Consider the following 24,642-nt stretch of genomic DNA (forward strand, 5'->3'; position numbering starts at 1 on the left):
TTATCGCAAATCGCTATTTCCATCGCATTGAGGTAATTATCAAATAGAAATAATACTAACGTATAATTCACAAAAAGATTTGAAGCGTTAAAAGCATGTGGCGATAATAAGTGTGAAACTTAACACCTCCCAGTAGTAGGCGTTACTAAACAAAATTGTAGCTGGTGATTGTCTGTGGTGACAAGATGGAGTTTACAGTCGGATTTGTTCGCCTTATAGTGATGCATCCTAAAAGGTAATTTTCAGAACAGTAGTTTTCAGAAAGTAACGGTTACGTGCATAATAGAGTGCCCTAATATTGCGTGCTACAAAATAACGCATAAATATATTTCATGTTTAAAATAACGCTTAAAAATATGTCATCGCCTGATAAATAATGACAATAACATTGCTTCTTAATTCAGGCAAGTGTCCTTTTAGTGAATCGATCGTTAATTCTCTAAATATAAGAAGTGATAATATTTTTAACGCATGCTATAAATATCACTCGTTTTTTTGGACTTTAGTGAATCAAAAGTGTCCCATCTGGCAGAGCCCTTAGATAAACACTAATGGGTTTTGGTAAAGTAGCGTAAGATATTAAAAAAGGTAAATAGAACTTTTTTTCAATGGACAAGATAAACAAACAAGCACACTTAAAATAGTAAGCTTGCTTACCTTTAGCTTTATTGAGTCTAGATTTATTGTCAATAGTGTTTAAAGTCTTTTGGAAACCCAACCTTCATTGGGGAACTACACTAGGACTTGTAGTGAACTTCTGTTCATGCAGAATGTCTTGGGCTCTGTTCCCACAACTCCATTACAACAGGTCAATATATTTATAATAATGAGGTTTTTGTGCCAGATCAATGCCTGGTGCTTTATACCACTCCATGTCTGGTGTAACCTTTTTGAAACCAATAAGACAAGTTCAGTAGGGATGTAGCGAACATCGCCAAAAATGTTCGCGAACCCGTTCGCGGACTTTCGCCAAAACTCACGAATATTCGCGAACTTTGCGAACCCCATAGACTTCAATGGGAAGGTGAACTTTAAAACCTAGAAAAGCCATTTCTGGCCAGAAAACTGATTTTAAAGTTGCTTAAAGGGTGCCACGACCTGGACAGTGGCATGCAGGAGGGGGATCAAGGGCAAAAATTTCTCTGAAAAATACTTTGTAAAAAAAACACCAAAAAAAACCGCAAAAAAATAACACCCAAAAAAACCCGCAAGCTATTCCTATGTATACGCAAAGGCGAAAAACCGAAGCGAAAAAACGCGGCGGAAAAAACTGAGGCAAAAAAACGCGGTGCAAAAAAAAAACGCGGCGAACCAAAAATGCCGAACATCGCCAAAAGTTCGCGAATTTGCGGACTTGCGAACACCCGATGTTCGCGTGAATTAGTTCGCCGCCGAACAGTTCGCTACATCGCTAAAGTTCAGGCAAAAAAAAAAAACTGCTTGAAATGACTAAAAACATTAACTGAATGGCATTCTTTACTTGTTTTTCTTTAGTCCAGACCTCTACATGAGGCTACACATGCATATAAAATCATTAAACAACTTTATAAATTCTCATGGATTTTATGTTGCATTCTGTGCTGTCAAAATGGTGATCTTTGCTGTATTACAAAGATTTTTTTACACACTTTTATAAACATGCCTCTTTGCTTTTACACTCACATATTTCTCAATATGAAAGCTCAGAGCCAAGTCATTTAAATGATAATATACAGGGCCTTGCACGACTATTCACACCTTTGATCAATTCTCTCAGCTAAAGGAATAACAAATCCTACACTGACATTTTATGAAATGCTATATATTCCTTTAAAACAGTGACAAATAAAATAAATTTTTTATGTCAAATGGTTTTATGTTAGAAAAACAAAATTAAGGAAACAAAGAATATTCTCTTTGTGAAAGTATTCAGTCCCCATATTAGTAAAAGAGCCCCATATATTTCTGCTCTTCATCACATTGATTTATACACATTTAATAAGGTGTGGTCAGACTGGGACATTTTATGAGCAAGACATAAATTGACACACAATCTGGGCCCGAGGCCTTACTGAACAAATGCCTGCAAAGCCAAACATAGCTTTCCCTTTCTGTAATTATACATCTTGCGATCTAGAGAAATCTCAAGACAATAATGATAAATAGTATTTTCTATCCCCAGACACAAATTATCTTTTACTGAGTATCTTTTATAAGGTTTTCTCTGTCCACTTGTATCTACTTGTGAAAATTGTGCAAATTTTAGCCCAGCCTTCTCTTTTCCACTACGTAGCTCTTCCCATCCTCCATCTCTTTTGATCCTTGTCAAAGGTCACTGTGATGTCTTTGACATCTGCAACTAAAGATTAACACATTTAAAAAAAATGGATGATAAATAGGAGGACCCAGTGTCCTCTATTTGTTGTCAAACTGCAATGCACACCCTTAACAGCTGATGCTGTCTAGGATGTTGAAAGATAATAAATTCTTAAGAAGGATACAATGCAGAAAGTTATGAGCACTCTATGCATATGTATGGTTGTTGACCTATACCCCAGAATTGTTGGGCAACTAGCTACAACTCTGTACAAATTAATGCATAATTGACAACCAGATCATTAAATAACTTTATTGAGCTCTATCCTGCACTCCCCATCCTTGTCTAATAAGCTACACCCTGGATGGATTTTGGTAGTCATCTCCATTATAGAGTCTGTGAAATGAATTCCTCACTATGCATGTCTTTCTCCCCTGCCTGATTCATAATGCTTGGCCTCTAGCTTCCACTTTAGTGCCTGCTGGACAGATTACCTCCTTTTTTTGGGACAAGGTGGGGTGCCAGACCCCCAAAGGTCATTGTATGTCAGTTACCATAGCCTCTCACTACATTATTTGGTTGGGATGCCAGTACAGAAGTGCCTCTCACTGTACAATGTGGTTGAGGGGGCAAGAACCTCTCCATTTAAGATATCCTTGGGGTGCCAATACCCCTATTTCCTTAGTGTAAAGGTGCTTGAAGTACCACTGGCCACTGTCATGATTTGTTATTCCAGAAGCCACTCCTCTAATTGCTGGCTGCTGCTTGACCGTTGAATTGCATAAAATGCTTAGGATGCAATGTCCTCTTGTACTCACTTTGTTATGTTCTGAGGATGCTATTTAATTAAGCAGTGTGCTAACTGTATGAAGTTCATTGGAGAATATCACCTATTGCAGTTGTATAATGTAAAGAGATTACCATAACAATGCCCATTGCTCTCACTGTAAACTTTTCTTTAGATAATAATGCTTATTGCTGTCCCTTTAGGGAGAAGACAGACGGGGCGAATAGTCGCCACAACATTTTAAAGAGTCATACCAACTAATTGCAGAGGCACAAATTTGCATGCAATCTTTTGCGGCAACTGAATATTAGCCTGGGGAGTCTAAATTGCTGTGACTAATCTCCCCATGTGTCATTGTCCTTATCATGTGCCGGGTGCTATTTATTTACCAATTTATATCACAGTAACGTCAAGGATACCATTACTCATTGTCCTCACCGTGTATTATAATGGGGATAGCAGCACCCCCTGTTGTAACTGTATACAGTGCAGGCATTATTATATTAGGAACTGCAGGTATTCACCTTCCATGTAGAATAGGAAATATTCACTAATATGATTTTATTGTTAAATGAAGTATCAAAGCAAAAAAATCACCTTAATCTCCACTCCACACTCTCTAACAGGCTTTTGGGCTAGAATAGTTAAAAAAATAATTTGGCCATTTAGTCTAGTCAGGCTTCCAGGAATGTCTAGGATAGCAAACTGACATTCAGCTCAAACGTGACCCCTATTCATGTCCTGCTATCCCCATTTCAGACACTCTAGTTTGGAACTGCTAATCTAAAATGTTGTCCTAGCTTCGCTGATCAGTGTTGGTTAAGCAGTTCACAAGGATGTTGCTCCCCATACATTTCTCTATTTATTTGTGGGTGTGGGGCTTTATTCTGTGTATTGGCCAAGTTAAGGACACAGCTCTGACTCACCATGAAGCAATGTCTGCCTCAAATAACCCTGCTACACACTGAACACTAACCTTCAGCATCTAAATAAAATGACTGTTAGTCCCCCATAAAGTCATAATATATGTGCTGTATGTGCTAATAGGTACAATGTAACACAAAGGAAGTTTGTGCAGAGCTGAAACACAGAAACATTTGTTGATATGTACAGCGTTCAGGCCTTCAGAAGTAAACTTGTAACACATGCATATATCATTCCAAATGAGGGGCAGTGTACAAGTCAGGCATAAACAAAGCAAGGAATCCTCAGAAAATGCGGAGCACCACGTGATAAAAAGTAAAAAGTAAAAAAAAAGCCAAAGCAAGCACACAGTATAACAAGTTACAATGACAAATTGATCATTGAGATATAGCCCACAGTGTCAGGTAACATCTGTAGGATGACCAAAGAAATCTTTACACCAAAATTAAAAAAGGACTAATTTCATTACCCCCATAAAGAATCATACCTCACCATAAAAAGATACCTTAAATTGTAGTTACTTCCCTCAACCCAAAAACCAAATGTGGGACGAACAGGGAGTGGCCCCTCACCTGAGATAAGATGCCATAATTACAGAAAAGTGCTAAAATGAAAAGAACTGGAACATCAGAAAATTAAATTGCTTAAGTAGATTTAAATATACTGCATTGTTTCCCTGCTCAGTTCAATATTAAGTGTGTGCTCAAAAAATTCTACTATAGATTCTATAAATAAGCTGCTGTGAAGCCATGGGGGCAGCCATTCAAGGTGAATAGGGCAAAAAGGCACAGGTTTGCAACAACAGATAAAGCTATATATTTTAGCAGATATGGGACACTACTTGATAATAGGTGGACTCTATTGCAATACACTGTAATTAAAGGAACAGTAATACCAAAAAATGAAAGTGTATAAAAGTAACTAAAATATAATGTGCTGCTGCCCTGCACTGGTAAAAGTTGTGTGTTTACTTCAGAAAGTCTATTATAATTTATATAAATAAGCTGCTATGTAGCCATGGAGGCAGCCATTCAAAGGAGAAAAGGCACAGGCACATAGCAGATAACAGATAAAACACTATTGTATTCTACAGAACTTATCTGTTATCTGCTATGTAACCTGTGCCTTTTCTCCTTTTTTCCAGCTTGAATGGCTGCCCCCATGGCTACACAGCAGCTTATCATATAAATTATAGTAGAGTTACTGTAGCAAACACACCAATTTTGCCAGTGCAGGGCAACAGTGCATTAAATTTTTATTATTATAAAACTCTTTTATTTTTTAGTGTTACTGTTCCTTTAAGTGACTTCTAAAGGCAGTTGGCTGTACCAAAGCTTATTTAGGTCCGTGACTAATGAAAAGCTTTGCCACGGTAAGAAAGGGGGAGTCTCTTGGTCTATGGTACATGATACTGTAGTGTAATCATCCTAGCAACAGGCCTGAGTTGGAGTAAATGCTAGACTCATGGGCCTAATAAAACAAAACAAAACAAAATAGATTATTTTAACAAAATTTTGCCTGATGTACTGTAAGAGCACTCCCACTTATTTTAAATGATGTCTGAAGGTGCAGGAACAGTTGCAGTAGCAACGGTGAACTGAAAATACACTCTTGCAGTTGAACTGTTGTAGTTAAATTAGCTGAATATGAAGAGCTACACATAAAGGGTCATTTAGTGCCATGTAAAGTGCAACATTTGGACGCAGATTGTTTCTAAATACACGTTTATAATAACAAAACCCAATATGCAGTTTATTCCCTCTAATTCCAGGGAATTCATGGCTGTTCGGGAGGTTTCACCATCGCTCAGGAGCAAGCCGGAAGTGGCAAAACGCGTCAGCGGTGAGAGAGGACGCAGAGGAGGAGCACTATACAGGGCAGGACTGCTGAACCCAGGAACGACACTGCAGGTCGGGAACAGGGAAAGAAAAAGGAGCAGCCACCTGATCCATACCAGTGACTCCTGACATGCGCATCCTATATACTCTGTTTAAGGGGAAGGGAAACAGAAAGGTCGTGTAATTAACCTAAAGTTGCTAAAGTTGGAAATTTACCTATGTGAAGTGGTTCCTAACACTGCCTGAAATTAAGAGGTGGGAAAGCAGAGAGTCGTGAGCTACAAGCGAACCAATTGGATGCCATATAAACCCAAGGGGGTCTGTAAGTAGATTGGCAATCAGAAAGGGATATCACAACTGGGCACAAAAGGGTGATATAAGTAAAAGTCATCACTGGTGTTCAAAAGTCTAAAGCAGAAGAGGGCACTTTGGAGTAATTTATTGAACCCACTGCAGTTTCACAAAAGGTGCCAAAAGAAACGCAGCTGTGCAAGTTACTGCTACAATTTATATGGTTTGGATTGCTTCACTTCCGGGCCTTGTATGAAGTTATAATAGCATTAGCATGGGTTCCCGAGGGTTCCCGAGCATTAATAGGTGCATTTTTGCACAATTCTCTCACATTGGTGCTTTTTAAAAGGAGTGATCTGCTTCCTCTATAATTAGACAACATTTTATGTTTAGATATTATATGATTATTATAATATTGTGAATCAGTCTCCTTTAAATTCAGTTTCTTTCTCTCTGTTAATATAAAAAAATCAAACTAGATATGTTATAATGAAAATCATCAGAGGATTTAAATAACTTACGCTTTGAGAGAGGATGACTCCTGTTTGAGTTAAAGCAAGGCAAAGTGATGATATAATGGTATTCATATTGAACTTTATAATATTTATTTATATTGTATTAATGCAAACCAGCTAACGCAAGAAATCTATATACATATATAATTGTTTGTAATAAATAGGTGGTTAATATAACCAACAGTACTAAAGTATCTAACTCAACTGCCACTCAGACTTCTGCTTTGAGAGAGCCAAATTTCTAACGCGGAATGGAGAGTAACTTGATTATTTTAGAAATAGCATAGAATTCCTGATTTCTGTTAATTTTCACCATAGTTTCCCTTTTAAAGCAATGAACTGGTCCAGAACTAGGGTAGGCAGGAGAGGCACATTTCTTAGGTGCAACAGTGGGGGGCAGGGGGCATGTACCTCTTTGCCTGCCTGCCTCTAGTCTTTTCCAGTCCCCCCATATGAAACTGGGATTTGGTGTGAGCGAGCTTGCAAGGGATGATTGAGACTGTGTGCACGCATGCGCACCACCTTGTGTAGTGAGAGGAGCGGGAGGGGGCATTTGCCTTGGGCGCCCCCATCCCCAGGCCCGCTGCTAGCCACAGGATGTCATAATCAAACCCTATATCATGTCATGACATTGATGCAGGCTGGCTAAAGTTTGTAGCATACATTATTGCTTGCAATTCACAGGCACATAATATAGAAATGGGATCCCTTATCCGGAAACCCGTTATCCAGAAAGTTCTGAATTACGGAAAGGCCATCTCCCATAGACTCAATTATAAGCAAATAATTCTAATTTTTTCTTTTTCTTTGTAATAATAAAACAGTACCTTGTACTTGATCCTAACTAAGATATAATTAATCTTTATTGGAGGAAAAACAACCCCATTGGGTTTATTCAATATTTAAATGATTTTTAGCGGATTAAATTGTGGAGATCCAAATTATGGAAAGATCCCTTACGCGAAACCTCAGGTCTGGATAAGAGGTCCCACACTTGTACAATGTTTAACTGATCCTTTGCACCATACTTATATCTAATAGTCAGCTTAATGTAGAGTACTTTAGACTTTACTAAAACATTTATTATACTGTATATAGTATATTACAATATATTTATATATATATATATATATATATTTCTGTTACCAGGCCTTCATTTCTGGCCTTATTTAAGATTGCTTGTGCTTTTCAGCATAGGCTAGGCCTCCCCAAATGCTTGGCACATTTTGAAAATAAAAACTCACTCTGTACTTGACTTTCTGTGTGATGATACTTTAACATTGTGAGTAGGTTCTTGCATTCCTGCAAGCTCTGGTTCTGTTGTAATCAGCCGCACTCTGGATCTTTCTTCTTGTGACTTCTCCAATCAAAGTGCAGCTCTCTTGAGTTGACAGTGAAATTGACCAATCAAGTAACAGATGTACCCCTCACTGCCACTTGGACTTTCCCCAAAAACCATTGCATAGATGTTCAGGTTTGTCCTATACCCCTATACACAGTATATACATATACCATATATACCTATTCTAAAGGCTAAATTAGATGCAGCACATGGTTAAAATACTTTGTTCATGTTAACTTGCCTAATTGTGAGCTGAGTAGCTTGTGTATATCTTACAATGATTACTGTTTATTTGTAAATCATCTGATCTTGATCATAGTAATCATGAATCTTGATCTAAAAATGTCATCTTTATAACACTCTTGTGGGGTGTTCACAATGGGTTAATTGTTGGCCCAGGATACATGTGGAACTCAATTTACCTTCCACTACACAGGACTTGAAGTACATATTGAGAGGGTTCTTATTTATCTTGCTTTTAACAGATTGTTTTGTCTTCTCTATGATTTAGTATAATGATGAGTATTTCTGGACTGAAAAATGCATAGTGTTTTGAGATTAGACTAAACTCAATTCAAAATATGTATCCCCTTATGTAAGTGATGTCTTATTATAGGGAAAAATGTCTTTGTTTTTCTTCAAAGTTTCAAGTACATTTATTAGACATTATGGCAAATAGTTTCAGACGTAAGCATGCTTTATTTACAGAAGGAACTCTAGGAGGCAGTTGTGCTATGAACACAGTAACTGAATAGCAAATAAAAGTGTTAAAGGGGCAGAATACCCTCTTGTTCAACATGCGTTCAATGTAATGCACTTACACTGAACATATTTTTTTGCCTATTGTTCTAATGCCAAAATAAACGTATGATTTTTGGACTAAACAGTGAAATATGAAAATTGGAGCTACTCCATGCTTGGTCCTTATGAGGCAGATAATTAGATTACCAGCAAACACCTCCCCCCCCCCCCCCCACTTCACCCTTGGTTATGTTAGCAAGAGTCCATGATGCAGAGGAATTATCTCTGCACTGTAATCTAATTTATCTACCCCACAAAGACCAAGGGGCCCATTTACTTACTCACGAACGGGCCGAATGCGTCCGATTGCGTTTTTTTCGTAATGATCGGTATTTTGCGATTTTTCAGATAATTGTCGCGACTTTTTCGTAGCTTTCGCGCCGAGTACGAAAGATTCGGATTCATTCAAGCTTCAGTATGGTGACTTTTCTTGGGCCAGGTTGGAGCTGCAGGGTGCCATTGAGTCCTATGGGAGGCTTCCAAAATCATGCTAAGTCTGAAAGTTTCGCCCGCCGCTTACGAGCGCTCAATACGAAAAAGTCGCGACAAGATACGAGCGCATCGTAATGGCTACGAAAAACTCACGTTTTTTCGCGCAAATCGTATTGGTAAAGAAAAAGTCACGACAATTTCCGCAAAGTCGTAAAGGCGCCGAAAATTCGCAAAAAAAATACGAAAAAGTCGCAAAATGTTCGTTTTCCAATCGGAATTTTCCCAATTCGGATTAGAATTCGTGTCTTAGTAAATGTGCCCCCTAGTGTTTATGCATGGAATAACACCTAATTGTATATAGGTTATGCCTTGCTATTGCTATATCCTAAGTTGGAACAAAAAAAACAACCAACACACTGTTAAATATTTGTAAAGATCTGTTTTTATTTTATAGAAACAGTAATACTCAGTAAGTTTTTACATTTAAAGAAGGAACATTTAATTTGGTCAAAATCTGCAGAATAGAAACTGAAATCTGGTCCTTATTATCATCATGTCATTCTCTGTGAGGAATCACACTACAAGAAAAAGTATAATTGTCCATTATGTAATTTACTGATCTGAGACAAACTGAGCTGGAGAGAGACATTAGCCCTATGGATTATTGCTATCAAAGCTAGGTCTTTATTTGCTTTTAAAATTCATTTTTCTGTGCATTTGAGCAATTGACAATACAAACCACAATGTGTGTCCTTAGTAGTGATGTTTGGGCTGGTCAGAAATCTGTGGGTTGGGTAGATTGACATCCAATTTGGGCCTGCTTTGGCTATGGGTGCCTGCTGCTGCTGCCCACAGAAACTGCCATTTGTGTGGCTGGGCTCCCCATCATTGTTGGTGGGATAATGTTCCTCTTAAGGGGCAGGGCAGGCTCAGGCCTTGAAGTCCATTCTCAAACTCAGGTTGGGTCAGGATTGAGAAGTTTCAGTTTACTCCAATAACTAAAAAATATTGAACTATTCTTCAAAGGTCACGTTAGACTTTTGTACTGTGTTACCAGACATAATACTGGAATATGTATCATTCTAGAACAGGCATACAAGAGAGCAGAACAACTGAATGGCAGATGAAGTTTGGTACTAAAAAATGAAAGTTGTGTGTTCTGCAAATAAAAATATTTGAGAAAATTGTTTTTTTAACATTGGATATGTTATATATTAATGACCATCAATTTATATAAAAACATCACTGAAATTAAAAATGTAAGGAGAAAAGTAGTAAAATGAACAAGCGAAGCAGAATTTTCTCAATAATGATATTCCTGCTGGAAGATCTAAAAAAGTAATGCAAAGCAACCTTTGAAACAACTTAGGTCTCACAAGGTCTCAACAAGTACACGTTGTGCAATATATTTGTAAGATTTTAAAGTTCTATAGACCTAAAATGAACTTGGAAGCTTTTTGTACTTCCTGGATCAAAGGCACCATATTCAATATTTTGAAACTATTATAGTACCGGCACATAGAGAGCTGGACAGATATGATTGCAACTGTAAAAATGACATAATAAAATTTCAAGACACAAATATATAATTATAAATTACCTTGTCATAGAAGAGATTGGCATTATTTACATGTATTTACAGCTGAGCAGAAAAACACAGAAGGGGCATTATATTTGCAGTGTTTCTACAGATGGAGGGTTTCCACCCTGCCAGCACAAAGAGCCAGGCCACCATGGGGGGGGGGAGGGGGTGAGGGAGTCCAGTGGGGGCAAGCCCTGTTGACTAAGTAAAATGAGGCCCCATTAATTCTCTTGGTGGCTCTGCAAAAAGCTATTTTGTCCTGTATAAAAAAAACTGAAGGTTCATACTTGGGCATTTTTGCCCTACGTTCCCCAGCAGTGGAGCTCTCCTGCATTCGGTCCTTACATACGCCATGTAAGTTGAGGCCGGTAAGAAATAATGGCTTCCCTGTAGTGGAACGCAGGTGGACTCCACTGCAGGGAACATAGAGCTAAATTCCCTTGTGCATGGGCCTAAAGGAAAAAAGTGCACTAAAGGTGGCTTCCCTAAGCCTGAAAGCAACACATTAAATATATCATCTTTAATGTATGAACTCTTAAACTTAAGGTATGTGAATATCAACATCCCTTTAACTACTCATACAGAATTTACACAATTAAAAAACAAGATAATTCATTTTTAATCCTTTGGTATAGGCCAGTAGGAGTTTTCTCATCCCTCTTCTTTGGCATTTCAGAGACTGTTCAGCCAGGACTTGATTCCTTCTTTATTTGCTGCCACCCATTCAATATTATTTCTCACAGTCTCAAGGGCTTGTTTTCTTGGTATCTCTCCTGCCCCAGCATTTGGGTATTTCTCAAAGAAATTTTCCATCTGAAACAAATGAACACATAAAATAAAACAGACCTTAAGCACAAAATCTATGGGAAATCATTTGCTCGGAACTGCATGAATACTGGCAAGTTATGAAACATAAAAAATGGAAACGTGCTTGATGTTGCCAATGTTTTGGCCTCTTTTAAATGTGATCATTTCACACCCATTATATGAATTCTGGATGAGAAAGAGAAAAAACTTACCATCTCCTATTTATTTTGCAGCAGAAATATTCACTAGCCTTAGATATTCTGTATAGATTTACATAAAGGTTGCATTATATTACACCTTTTAATACTAATTTATGGCTCAGGTAAACCAGTCACTGGGATTACATACCAGGATTTTATAAAGTTCCATTATCCAAAAAGTCCCCATTGGAGTACTTTTGCAATTCCCTTGAATTTAAATGAACCATAAAGGCGGCTTTTAAAAGTCTCTGTCTCCTAATGCAGTGAATAAAGGTTGCTTCATATATAGTAGTTCATGTGATATTTATTAGTATATTAGTAATATATTAGAAGAATGTATTTGGAAGAATGTATTTAGAAGAATGTATTTATCTTACCTGCCAAAGTTGGGTAGCTGTATTAAATGTTCCAGATATTCGTGTGACGATACGACCAAGGTTTCTGTCATTTATATTATATCTAGAGGAGATAGATATTAGTTCATCAGGGTACATTGTCAGAAAGCTTTGTAAACATTTTGAAATGATTTTTGTTAGTGGGCCAGGGGATACTACTAGATATACAGATCCATAAGATGCTTTATTGTGTTGTACAGAACATGAGAAATCTTTGCACCTCATCAACTAAAACTATTTGATTTAAAATTTTTGTACAATCTGTATACTATATGGGCCCAGATTCAAAATTATTATTTTTTTGTTTTTAAAGCAATTTTAAAAATCTTTTTAAGAGCCACATAGACATTCAATGATGACACTTTTAAGCTGGCCATACAACCTGGATGTTCAATCAGATATCGGTTGACTAGGCCCATACATGGGCAGATAAGCTGCCAAATTGGTTGCAATGGCCCAAATAGGCATTTTAAATTTGCCTGTGTATGGCCACTTGTAGAGTTTCGCTTACCTCCTGCAGTGGAAGTTCTAGAGAGGCACTTTCAACATCTATGAGAACTGTGGCATAACTATAGATGAAGCAGACCCCATATTTGCAGGGGAGCCCCAGGCCACAGGCCTACTTCCTCTATAGATGTAGAGAATCCCCTTTCCAGCTGCTTTCCTGCCTGAAAGCAAGTGTTGGGAAGCTGGAGACACGAGTGGGTGGGCAGGGAGTGGCCGGGTAGGGGTTGCAGTACATGCCAGGTCCCTCCGTAGATTTTTTTGCAGGGGGGTCCAGTGGCCCTTTAGTTATACTACTGAATGAGAAACTATTGTCTGTGTCTTTTCTATAGGTTGAGTGCTGCAAGTCTCATGTCCAGTGGGATTTCATTGTTTGTCAGTGAACAGAGGGGTTTCACACTTTATGCCCTTTTATGATTCCGTAAAAATATGGCATCAACTCATCCATGAGTTTTCATGTGATAAACCTTTTTCTCACTGAATTGAATGGCCCATTATTTGAAATTTAGATAATATTTTAAGAAAGAAAAAAAAAACATCGGACAGAATTTTTAAATCACTGCATGCCATTGTCTCTTAACTGAAAAGTGTCGTTATTACTCATGGCCAAGGTAAATAGCACATGTAGCAATATCCCAGTGTCTCGAGTTATTGACATTTTTTTGTTGTGAATTGTGGCAGTCAGTTTCTATTTGATAATAAAACTTGACTTGCAAATACAAAGAAAATGAATGAGCTGTAAACACAAACTGTCTTTCCAGCAATAAAGCAACATATTAAAAACTACCAAGACATACCTGTCTACTAAATAGTCCCAGTTAATCCGGACCCAGTCCCAAGCCATTTGCTTTCCATATTGGCTATATACAGATATATAATATATCACATTTAGGGCATCCTGACTTTTGATAAGGCTGGTGTTGTAAATTAATTTGAGGTACCTAGGGAAAAAAACATTACATTTGGGTAAATAATTTCTCTCATTTGGGAAAACATGATATTTACAAAAAAAAATCACTAACATCTCTTTAAAATAATGAAATCATTGTATAAATGCTTATTTGATTCCATTACATAACACTGAGTGTATGTTTTAAAGACATGAGAAATATTTCTCTCAATATCAAACAGTAGGAATAGGGGTTTTGACAGAGGGGCATGAAACAAAGTGTAACTAAACCTGTCAATAAGTTCAATGTTGTTGGCTGAGGCCAGTCCTTGCAGCAGTTTTTCCTTCTCTTGAGCTAATGAAGTAGTAAGGTATTGCTGGAACATATAGTTCCATGATTCCTGGTTCCCAGACTGCTGCATTCCATAGCGATAGACCAGCTGCCTGAGGTTCACTGGAATGCTGAAACAAATAAAAAACAACATAGAATTCCACATACACATTGAACAATTTGCTGACTACAATGGAGAACCAGGAACACAGCTGAAATAATACGCTCTGTATGAACATGAATGGAACTTGATTTGCGTTCTTATTTTGCTAAAGATGTTTGTAAAATTATCTCAAGGAGAAAATGTGGCAAACATTAATAATAAAGAGTATTAATCTATGTATACTATGTATACTGTTGCATTTTTTGCCTAAAATTGTATAGACAGGCTGATCCCATGTCAGCTCACATGCATTCAGGGAATGAAAGGGATTGGCTTTTCTCTGCTAGCATATATATACCCAACCCATGTGCTGTTAGATTTAATACAAACACATTTCAATCTGTAAACAGCTTGGTAAAAATTAGTTTCATTTAGCTTATCACAAAGCAAGGCATCCCATATGTCTGAGTGAGTGTTGCTGGTGAAGCCCAGTGAACTAAAGAGACAAATATATATAATTTCTAATCATAGTCATCAACTGGCTTCAACTACTATAAACATCACTTTTGACAAGTTTACAGGTGCACCATTTGCTGCCATACATGAGAATCAAGGACCCCACTCACATCTCAAAAGACTGGCCAAATATTGGCTCATTTGCCAAAAGATCAGATCTATTTGTGTATGGCCAGCTTAACTTCCTAAACCTGGTATACTAGTGGGCCAGTCTGACACTGAAACAGTTTCCAGGTATTTAATGACTATATTTATGAATAATGAAACAACTTTATCAACACATTTAGCATATTATTTTTTAAATATTCCAACCTTTCAATTTGAAATTGTATACAGTATTAGATGATCCCCTAAACTACACAGGACCAAGCAAGCAATCAGTCTGATCATTTATCTGATCTGATCACTTAAATCATATACAACAAAAGCAGAAATAGAAGGTCATTTACCTTTTGCCACCAATCCAATCCCTAAATAATCGAGATGCTTCGTTTAGGGCGTCTGGGTCTCCCATTTTGCATGAAAGTGCCAGAACTGAAGCTCGGAGGAGCCTAATGCAAAAATGACATAACATGTTTAGATAGCTTTGGTACTGTAAACACACTTATAAAAGTTAATCAGATTGTTAATGTATTAATTACAGATTCAACTGGGGACTTTTTACATCTAAATGCCATTGCATGCTTTGTTCTTCTGTGTTCCTGGGATCAGTCACCCTTTCTAGTATAATCTTGTCCTATTCTTAATTATTAAATAAGGAAGTGCTGAGGAAATCTGTTCCTGAACAATAAACAGTACTATCACTGACATGGTAAAAGAGTTATAGTGAGGGTTGTTCTATATCCAGGTTCCACTGCTGCCAGCACCCATGGGCCCGGAATAAAAAGGGGACATATGGGAGTAGGGAGAACAAAAGGGAAGTGGGTTCTTACTGGGCCTGTTCTCTTTCCAGGTTCCCCACCCACCGCTGAGTCAGCTCAGCCAGTTACACCACCAGGGCTGTTTTTATATAAAGGCATGTGACTAGGGAGGCATGTTTAGGGAAATTGCCCTGTGGTGCCTATATGATAAATTTAATTTAAAAAAATTTCTTCCAACAGCACATGACATCACCTTTAACTGGACATTCTTAGGCGCAGTGCCAAGGGTGGCACTGGACCTCAATACAGCACTGTACACTATTAGTCATATTTCTTTATTACAGTTTGTACCTAATTTCTATTAAACCTGTATAGCTCTGGTTTTATCACAGACATTTACACTGACTTTTCAACCAATTCGCTACATTCCACTGCATGTATTTTATTCTCGGGCATAGCCATACTGCATGCCATCACCAATTTAACACCACGGTATATTATAAAACCATTGGTGATTAAATCTATGTAATGATGTTATGTGAACCTGCAGCAGAGAGCAAAACCCTGGCAGGAGCTGAGCTGAAAGCAGCCACTTTTTTTAAATGGAATTTTACACTATCATACCAGAAATTCTTTGCCAACTGTATTTGTCTCCATGACTCCTGCAGGTTAAAACAAGTTAGTGGTCCGTAACGCCCTGCTTTAGTCTGGTGTAATGTAAACTACTTGCCTTTATAAATAAGCTCTTGGCTTCTTTTAGGGGCAAAGACAAACGTAGCCATTAGACGCAGTGACTAATCGTTAAAGTGCTATAACAATGCCAGCATATTACAGACATTTGCATATTGTATTAGTCTGAATGGCTAGTGATGATCGAATCTGTCCCGTTTTGCTTCGCCATATATTTTTTTTGTCGATCGCGCCCGATTTGATGCGACCGCTCCCTTTTTTTATGCAACCGCACCCTTTTTGCCGCGTCCGCGCCTTTTTTTATGTGACCGTGCCCGATTGGACGCGCAACAAAAAAAAATTTCTGTGCAACGGTTTTTTCCGCTGCAAATTTTCACAGAAGTTTTATGAAACAATTCGCCAATGGCACAATGTGGAAATTCGCTGTGAATTCATGCCTGCCGAAAAAATTCGCTCATCACTAATCATGGCAACTGGGTTTTTAAACATCGCATCAACTAATCACCCGTTTGTCTTTGCCCTAAGTGATCACATGGTTTTAGTTCCCAAGTAACATTCACATCTACCACAGATTTTACAAATACATTTCCATTTACAACTACATTTCTCCAGCTTTTACATTTTTAGGAATAAAATATTATTACTATTGTATATTTATAAAGTGACAACATATTCCACAGAGCTGTACAATAAATGGGTGTATACAATGAAAATACAAATTGACGAACAAAGCAGCCAGTGACTGATACAAACGTTAAAGAGGGTCCTGCTGAAAAAATATTACGGTCTAAATGATGCTACACAGCTTTAAAATATCATAGCTTTACCATCATGTAACATGTATTCGCTAACAGTTTACAGAATACATACTATAAAAGAAACAAAGTGCCATGAGACTTTTATAAAATAACAAAAATGTAGTTAAAAATAGAAAACGTTTGATAGCTGTGTTTCTATGCTATTTGGATTTCTTTTGCTCTAGCACCCAGGTACATTGCATTATGAGTATTGTACTCTTTTTATATTTTAAATAATTCAGAGCCTTGCAAAAGTATTCAGACCCTTTGGCTTACACACTTTTTCACAGCTCCAGTGCTTTAAAACACAAAAAATATCTCAAGCAACACATTTTCAATGTAGGATTTGTTATTCAGTAAAAGGAGAGAGTTGATTAAGGGTCTGGATAGTTTTACAAGACTTACATTTACAGGATATATACATTTATATTTTTAATACATATTAATATTACATTTATCAAATATCAGCAGTCACATAAGAGTTCCTGTATATGGTCACAGAACTTTTTAGTGAGTTGAATAGTTACACCTTATATTTAAAATCTTTATTATCCTTTACATTCCATACAATTCTAAATCATTCACTTACTTGTCAATATCACTGCCAGTGTCCTCCCACCCATGCTTTTGTGTGATAGGCTTGACTTGCTTTCTTAAATATTCCTAAAATATAGATATAAAATAAGATTTGCAGTATATTTTTATCTTATTACTATTTTGAACAGCGACTACTAGATATTTGATTTTTTGGGGGGTCTGATATTGCAGATGTTTACTCTAAACTAATTAATAACTAATGTTTAATTAGGTGAGATAAGTAAATCAGCATCTTTAACAAGCACATAATGGAAAGCTAAACTCTTGTTAAAATGTGTATTAAAAAAACAGCATCTTATAAAATCAGCTTTTTTTGTTCATCAGAACTGCACCATTCATTCAAGAATGAAATAATAAAGGACAAATAGAGTTCAGAATAGTGTAGCATAGCGCTACAGTATTACCTGGCCCTCTACAACAAATATGGATTTCACCTTTTCTTACCCTACATTTAACCCTAATCTGTAGTTGAAGAAAAACATTGTTCTTATTTTGTACCAATGTGACAACAGTTTAGTATTTACCACAGAATCATTGTTGAGTTAGACAGCCAATAGGGCATAGGCATAAGGACTCCGGTGTAAAGCTAGGTAAAGAGGGGAGAGTTCACTGGGCTATTCACATGTCATAATCCCTTAAAAGTTAATGGAAACAGCCAAACCTGAAATTTTGGGTAGATGGTGTTATCATCTTCCAGCATATCACTTAAGTACGCTAATGATGAGATCGCTCTTGTCCAAGTCAAATAATTTGTTTCCTTCTCAAGGTATTTAGTTATATCAAGGGAGATGTTGTAGTCCAACTTCTCTGCCCTACATATAATAAATAAAGAACATATATATATATAAAGAAATATGAAAGCCCAGTGTTTGTTTATATTAGTGTGTCAACATGTAGCACCTATAAACCTTTATAACTTCAGTCAGCCATGCTGTTGCCAAAAGGTTGAGTTCATTGTTTGATCCATAATATAAAAGAGGTTACATACATTAAAGAATGCAGTGTGAAAAGTGTAAAAAAAGACCTCGATCCCCATTTTTTTGCACTTTGCACACTGTGTCTACCCTGCAAATTATTGCAGAACTGTTTTACATTGTGGTATGCAAAGATATGCAGCTTTCCCCAAGAATACAGCACTGACTGCTTTAGCTGGCACAGATATGGTATCTTGAAATTTAATATCCAGAAAGCTATGAATTACAGGAGGGCAGTAACACCTAGGGGCAGATTTACTAATCCACGAACGGACCGAAAGCGCCCGAACGCGTTTTTTCGCAACGATCTGTATTTTTGCGACTTTTTTGTTGCTGTCGCGAGTTTTTGTATGTCCCGCATTTTTTTTTGTCGCTGTTATGACTTTATCGTATATTTTCCGCGACTTTTTGGACGCCGTCGCGAAAAAATCGGATTGGTTCTTCCAAAAAAGTCGCACAAAATACGATAAAGCCGTGACGGCGATGAAAAAAACGCGCAAAATATGAAAAAACTCGATGGCGACGAAAAAGTCACAAAATTTTCGTTCCCAATTCGATTTTTTCCCATTCGGGATTCGGATTCGTGGATTAGTAAATGTGCCCCCTAGAGTCTATTTTAGGCAAATAATTACAATCTGTAATAACTGTAATAACAAAACAGTATTTAGTACTTGATCCTAAATAAGCTGCATAAATACATATGGGTCAAAACAACCCTGTTGGATTTATTTAATGTTTAAATGATGATTAGCAGACAATGTATTGTGATGGAAAAACTCTTATCAGGAAAACTCCAGGTCCTAAGCATTTGGATACAGGTATGGGACCTATTATCCAGAATGCTCGGGACATGGAGTTTTCCACATAAAGGATCTTTCCGTAATTTGCACCTCCATACCTTAAGTCTACTAAAAAAAATCAGTTAAAAATTAAATATACCTATTAGAATTGCTTTGCCTCCTATAAAGATTAATTTCCTAGTTGGGATCAAGTACAAGGTACTGTTTTATTATTACAAAGAAAAAGGAAATCATTTTTAAAAATGTTAATTATTTGAATAAAATGAACTCTATGGGAGATGGTCTTCCCGTAATTTGGGACTTTCTGAATAACGGGATTCTGGACAATGGATCCTATACATGTAATTGATTCCATACTGTAGTGGAATCTGCCACCAAGTCTCTGTTGCCTCCATTGTTTCCTCTCAAATGTATTGAAGAGGAAAATATTGTACTTCTATGCTACCAATTATTCTTAAAAAAAAAAAATGATTATTTTTTTAACTGAGAGGTGGCAAATCAGACACAGCTCTTGCTCAGTCATCAAAATTTAAAATGTAAAATGTATTTGCCCCATGACAAATTTGTCCACATTCCATCAGTGTTAAGCCCTGATAGTTGTTGGCTGATGCAGACTGTTGTATTTGCCACAGTGTAAGCACAGAGCTCCTATTCAGTACAATAACAGTTAATCACAGGGGATTTGATAAAGCTAAGCAAACCTTGCAACTATGTCTACCCATAAACAAAGGTCCACTGAGTAGGCTTATTCTGCCTCTCCGCCATATCTACTTCTGCCAGTTAAGGCTTTAAATAATATTTAATTTAACTTAAAAAGGGGTAATTTATTCTAAGGGGTCTGTGTAATTTGTTATATAACTTTACTGACTGTTGACAGCATAAAAAACGACTTTACTTAATAAGTGTCTGGAGGATATAGTTCATTTACTGAAGTGCTGAGAGTGCCAGGCAGTGCTCTCAGATGCCAGCCTGGTATACCACACTCATAATGATTTTCCTGATAATCCCCTACAATTGGGTGGTAAACATAAGCTGTTTTCAAGCAGCCTGCTTCCTTGTCTGTCTCGCTAATGAATTATCAAATGCAAGAAAGAAATTCCATGTCAGACTCTGCACTTTGTAACTTCTGACACACCACTGTGAGGTTAATCTGTCATCCATGACTCTTTAAGGCCCTTATCCAAACTGTGCCTTTGGCAGCCAGAAATGCTACCCTCCCCTTAATACACAATCTCTGTCTCTTTGAAGGAAGCAAGTATATTTGCTGTGAGGAATAGTGGCAGTTGCCAGATGCGTTAACCCATTTCTCATGTGTCATGAAGCCTTTTGTAAAAGTGTAAAAAAAAGTATCAGTACTAACATTTTTACAGGGCACTGTAATAAAAAGTGCAAAATGAATATGCAAAATTAATATTTCACAATTTAATGTTATTGATTTAATAGTGATTACAAAGCAAACTGTAACTGGTTACATTTTGTATACCTATTTAAAGTTTGTTTTGATGCAAAAATGTTTTTTGGTTTTTTTTGTAAGATGATTTATTTCACTTGTATAGATGATAAAACACACAGTCTTTCTTTCCACAGGAGTGTGGTGTAATACAGATTTGGAAAAACTTAGATATGTGCAAATGAAAAATGATGTGCCTGCATGCATACCTTAAACTTTTGTCATCCTAATCTTTCACCGCCTGTGCCAGAGAGGCCCCGTGGGGGAAGAGCAGTCGGACCAACTGCACCTGCGGTAGTTACGCCACTGCCATTAACGTAGATCATGCTAATCTGCTTGTAAGAGGTTGATTCATGCACCTTAATATTGATTCTTGCAAGTTTCTAGGGTTTTGGATACTACTTTGACTATCTTTCTGTAGCTTCTTCCCCATTGTAGATATATTACTGGTAAAAGGAAATTTATTTCATGTGTATATAGTCTATAGTATGGAATGAGCAAATAGATTCTTTGAAATCTATTATACCACTTTTGTTATTTTTTATTTCAAAAGGGTTACCCTGAAACTACTTTGTAACCCTAACCAAACATAAAGCCACCAGCACATTTTGGTGGCCTCTGTGAGCATAATGCATATCCATAATACAAAATTCTTTATATAAATGTAAACTTATTCTTTACCTTCTAAAGCAGTGGTCCCCAACCAGTGGCTTGTGAGCAACATGTTGCTCACCACCCACTTTGATGTTGCTCCCAGTGACCTTAAAGGTGCCCATTTTTTACATTTCTGGCTTGGAGGCAAGTTTTGGAAGCACAGAGACACAATTTTACTCCAAGCAAAGCCTCCTGCAGGATAGCAGTTCATGTAGGGCTACCAAATAGCCAATCACAGCCCTTATTTGGCATCCCCAAAGACCTTTTTTCAAGCTTGTGTGGCTCACCAACACTTTTTACATCTGAGTGTGGCTCACAAGTAAAAAAAAGTTGGGGGTCCCCGCGCTAACGATATAGTGGTCAATTTGTGGTTTAATATATACGTAGGGGCACATTTATTAACCCACGAATCCAAATCCGAATTGGAAAAATTCCAATTGGAAAACGAACATTTTGCGACTTTTTCGTATTTTTTGCGATTTTTTCGGCGCCTTTACGACTTTTCGGAAATTGTCGCGACTTTTTCGTTACCAATACGATTTGCGCGAAAAAACGCGAGTTTTTCGTAGCCATTGCGATGTGCTCGTATCTTGTCGCGACTTTTTCGTATTGAGCGCTCGTAAGCGGCGGGCGAAACTTTCAGACTTAGCATGATTTTGGAAGCCTCCCATAGGACTCAATGGCACCCTGCAGCTCCAACCTGGCCCAAGAAAAGTCACCATACTGAAGCTTGAATGAATCCGAATATTTCGTACTCGGCGCGAAGGCTACGAAAAAGTCGCGACTTTTCGCGCAAGTAGTAACGCTATGAAAAAATCGCCAGATTTTGCGCAACATTCGGAATGGCAACGAAAAAGTCACAACAATTTTCTGAAAAATCGCCAAATACCGATCATTACGAAAAAAACGCAATCGGATGCATTCGGCCCGTTCGTGAGTAAGTAAATGTGCCCCTAAGTATATGTATATATTTACTTTCAAAGCAGCATCAAATAAGAAAAACTCACCTTGCCAATGCAAATGCGTCATCAATTAAGCCTGCTCGATCTGCATCAGTAAAGGTCTTTAAGACAGAATAAAAATGGCACACTGAAGAATGTGACAGTACAAGTAAGGCATTAAATTTAAATATATTTAAAAAGTGTCTGTACAAAATTCCTTTTAATAAGATGGACATCTATAAAGGTCCTTACAATAATTCTTGCACAGGTTTATTTAGCATTTAATAAGATTATTAGTATCTCAATACTAATTTGTATGTAAAATGCTTTTTCACAAAAAAAAAAGAAAAAATGGTACAGCATTGCAAAATGAAACCGTTTAAGGGAAAACATTTGCAAAACAACCATATGTGAAAAAAATATGCGCTGTGCAAACTTTATAAATGACCCCAGTGATGTAAATTGTAAGCAAGTTTTATTGTATCAAACTGGTTAGGTAAGTAAATGCACTTCATCAGATTACCATGCCACTGAGTAGACAACAGGTAGCAAGTCTTTATGATGTGATAGGCCACCTGTGACTTTTGTTGGAGTGGCAAATGTCAATTTTAGGAGGGTACTGTTAGTAGAAGGTCCCTGGGTACCAAAAGCATGGCAATGCCATGCATTTTTGTTGCCCTTTATTTTAGAGATGACTTTGATGTACAGTGATTCTCTAAAGTTTATAATCCCTTTAAAATTTTCTATATTTTTATATGAATGTGACCGAAAACATCATCCCATTTTCAAAAAAGTCCTAAAAGTATATGAAGAAAACCTGGTGAAACAAATGAAACAAAAATGATTATATTCGGTCATGTATTTATTGAAAAAAATTAACATTTCTACGTTTGTCCAAAGTAAGTGAATCCTTGGGATTATCATATAATTTGAAAGGGAAATCAGAGTCTGGTGTTATCAGTTAATAGAATTACAATCAGGAGTGAGTGAGAGACCCTATTTTATTTAAAGAACGGAGATCCAGCAACATTGCTGACCATTTGCAGTTTGCTAAAGATCATATGGACAAACCAGAAGGATACTGGAAGAATGTTTTGTGGACAGATGAAGCCAAAACAGAAATATTTGGCTTAAATGAGGAGTGTTACATTTGGAGAAATAAAAACACTGCTTTCCAGGATAAGAACCTTATCCCATATGTGAAACATGGCGGCCAGAGTGTCCTGGTTTCAGCCTGTTTTGCTGCATCTGGGCTAGGATGGCTTGCTATCATTGATGGAACAATGAATTCTGAACTGTACCAGAGAATTCTAAAGGAAAATGTCAAGACATCTGTTCCTGAACTGAATCTGAAGAGACAGTGGGTCATGCAGCAAGAGAACAATCCTAAACACACAAGAATGGTTAAGGAAGAATAAAGTGAATGTTCTGAATGGCCAATTCAAAGTCCTGACCTTAATTCAATTGAAATGTTGTGGAAAGACCTAAAGCGTGTGGTTCATGTCAGGAAACCCACCAACATCCAAGAGCTGAAGCTGTTGGAAGAATAGGCAGGACTGATCAACAGTTACTGCAAATGTTTAGTTGCAGTTATTGCTGCACAAGGGGTCACACCAAATATTAAGAGTACAATTCACTTACTTTTGCCACAAGCAGATATGTTATTGGATCTTTTTTTGGCCAAATATAATACATTTTGTTTCATTTATTTCACTAGGTTCTCGTCTAATCTACTCTTAGGACTTGTTTGAAAATCAGATGATGTTTTAGGTCATATTCATATAAAAATAGAATATTTTAAAGGGTTCACAAACTTTCTAGAACCGCTGTAGTTGGCCATCTTGAATATTATGCAATATATGGACAAACAATCCCTGTTTTGTTTAAAGGGGAGGCATATCTTAGTAGCTTTATGCACCCAATGTCTTAATGTTCTATATTGATAAAGGGTGAGTGCACAGCACCTCTTGTCATTGTATGAATTTTGTGATTACACCCTGATTGCAGCCCTGCTTAATAATTCAAATGTATCATGGGTGCCATTACTCTTTGTTTGTCCTGAACTTTCCAATAATCTTTTCTTGGTGCCATCAGTCCTGTTTTAAATGAGACATTAGTACATTATATTTAAAAAAGAACTAAACTCTAAAAATGAATATGGCTAGAAATGCCATATTTTATATACTGAACTTATTGCAGTAAAGTCTCTGACACTCACATGCTAGACAGTGGGCTCTGGGCAGCTGTTGAGAAGCTAAGCTTTAGGGTTGTCAGAAGTTATCGAGCAGAAAATGAGTTTCCTCTGTCATATAAATTGATGCTACAG

General features: G+C 37.2%; 1 protein-coding gene across 1 annotated transcript in view; it reads right to left on the minus strand.

Moving 5' to 3' along the window:
* Window positions 1–9,645: 9,645 nt before the first annotated feature.
* Window positions 9,646–24,642, minus strand: part of enpep (glutamyl aminopeptidase) — a 35,376-nt gene continuing 20,379 nt past the window's right edge. The window contains exons 13-20 of the mRNA XM_002934249.3: window positions 22,383–22,438; window positions 18,159–18,309; window positions 17,490–17,563; window positions 15,003–15,104; window positions 13,895–14,065; window positions 13,512–13,655; window positions 12,193–12,274; window positions 9,646–11,621 (exon numbers count right to left, since the gene is read on the minus strand). Of these exons, the coding sequence (XP_002934295.1) occupies window positions 11,481–11,621; window positions 12,193–12,274; window positions 13,512–13,655; window positions 13,895–14,065; window positions 15,003–15,104; window positions 17,490–17,563; window positions 18,159–18,309; window positions 22,383–22,438 (921 nt within the window). The 3' untranslated portion in view covers window positions 9,646–11,480. The remainder of the gene's footprint in view (window positions 11,622–12,192; window positions 12,275–13,511; window positions 13,656–13,894; window positions 14,066–15,002; window positions 15,105–17,489; window positions 17,564–18,158; window positions 18,310–22,382; window positions 22,439–24,642) is intronic.

The sequence above is a fragment of the Xenopus tropicalis genome, chromosome 1, assembly GCF_000004195.4.
Source record: "Xenopus tropicalis strain Nigerian chromosome 1, UCB_Xtro_10.0, whole genome shotgun sequence".
NCBI lineage: Eukaryota > Metazoa > Chordata > Amphibia > Anura > Pipidae > Xenopus > Xenopus tropicalis.